Source organism: Austrofundulus limnaeus, unplaced genomic scaffold, assembly GCF_001266775.1.
Source record: "Austrofundulus limnaeus strain Quisiro unplaced genomic scaffold, Austrofundulus_limnaeus-1.0 Scaffold102, whole genome shotgun sequence".
Taxonomy (NCBI): Eukaryota; Metazoa; Chordata; class Actinopteri; order Cyprinodontiformes; family Rivulidae; genus Austrofundulus; species Austrofundulus limnaeus.
In genome coordinates, this window is record NW_013952504.1 from 75,951 (window position 1) to 77,805 (window position 1,855).

Below are 1,855 nucleotides of genomic sequence, written 5' to 3' on the forward strand. Positions count from 1 at the left end.
CAAGCTACTGCTTACCTTTTTTATAATACTTTTTTGCTTGTGACTACCTACAGTCTATCTTATTTGAAAAMCCACTAGTGTATTCTCTTTGTTCTCCTAATCACAGTTTGGGTTAAATGCAAAACTTTTTTCTTTATTCTATTTCRCAATATTTTTGGTACTGTTTAACACAAATATGTATAGTATTGTTAAAGCTTTTCATATAAAAAATATTAAACATATTGAAGTCTTGACATTCAGCATTTCTGTGAAAATAACAAAAAAGATCAGACATCTTTTCTGTCTCCAATGCAGCTTCCTCAGGCAAGCTGGATACCCCAGCAAAACTACGCATCGTTTTTGAAGAGAGCGATATTCGCAAAATGACTCTTCCCTCAGGCTTACCAAGTACTCTCACAGAYCTTTTCAATGTAATCAGAGAGACTTTCAACATTCCAGGGGATTTTACTGTCCTCTATCAAGACATGGACTTTGGAGGCCARTTTTTTACTCTGAGCTGCATTGAAGAGGTGGAAGACAGGGCAACATTAAAGATTGTGCAAACACAGCCAATTGTGCTGAATGTGAGTTCTGTGGAAGACTCAGAGGTTGACTACCCACTACCAGAAGAATCCTCAGACAACTCCTCTCCCGACTCATCAGGATCTCAGGACACCATCCTTCTCTCATCCTCAGATGAAAGTGGGACATCTCGTCGTAYTCAACTTTGGCCTGCCAAATTTGAAATACCTACYTTTTCCTATGATGTAGAACTTCAGCTGGAAGCTGGAAACCAAGCATTCCTCAAYGATGGCACACTGCTCAATGACCCGAGATTGACAAGTAGCATACTAGAGAAGCTGGCAGAAGTGGTATTTGGCTACACAGCATACCCCACTGGGATCCAGATATTGACTGTGGTTGAAGCTCTAACTGAAAAGTATCCATGCCTCAAAGAGCCAGGATCTTTTAATGGCCTGTRTGGATGGCAGCAGAGGATCAAATATAAAATGGGAAATTACCGGGCAAAATTAAGAGGTCGCCAACTTGTCTGTCCAGAGTTGGAGGTGAACTCACTGAAAAAGCAGAGGATTAATGAAGAAGGTTCAAGCAAAGGCATCAAAAGGCCTAAGAAAGCTGAAGTGAACTACCTGCCTCCACTTCCTTTGGGAGAAACAGAAGACACTTTGGAGAAGGAGAGACTAAATCTTTTGCAAGAAATGAAGAAAAAAAACAACGAGAAGGTGATTGCAGAGAAAATGGATAGATGTTTCGCCTATCGACGACTAGAAGTTGTAAAGAAGTGTCCTGCCATCCAAGATTTCCAGGAGAGATGGCCTGCGCTTTTCTCTGAAGCTCAGGTAAATCCATGGTTTGTGTCAAAGGGTATATATCGTGCAAATTCAACTTTTTCAGCTGTTAAATACATTTTGTTGTGTGCTTGGAGTTTCTAGGAGTTCAGAAAAGCTGAATTTAGTCTTTCCTGGTGCTGAAAAGATGTTGGGTCATATTTTCCAGCTCATTCAGTTTTCTCTATTTTCTATTATGTTTTATATTATTTCACTATCACATCAAATTAATTGTGACAGAACTGCCTAATAAGGTCTGGACTTACCGACTACAATTTCCTCGTCTTAATTCTCTTCTGGTTCTGGGTCAGATTCTGGATCCAACATGTAAGGTTGTTGACATCTTTAAATTAAATAATAAATAAAACATTTCTGCACTGCTATAAAATACTAACTCCCTCTCAAGCTGGAGTGGTCTGGTCTGGAAGCTTTAGGGCTTTAAGTATCATATAGGAACATTATCAAAACAATCTGCTTTGAGACACGTAAGAAAAGGGGAGAAAGAGGAGCTGGTAAAGTTAGAATAA

General features: G+C 39.3%; 1 protein-coding gene across 1 annotated transcript; it reads left to right on the forward strand.

Annotated features, from left to right (window-relative positions):
• Positions 1 to 294: 294 nt before the first annotated feature.
• Positions 295 to 1,340, forward strand: LOC106521073 (uncharacterized; the record flags this gene model as incomplete). The annotated part of the gene is given in 1 exon segment (XM_014013481.1): positions 295 to 1,340. A coding segment is annotated over 1 exon segment (1,046 nt), but the record flags the coding sequence as incomplete, so codon positions are not given.
• Between the last annotated feature and the right edge of the window lie 515 nt (positions 1,341 to 1,855).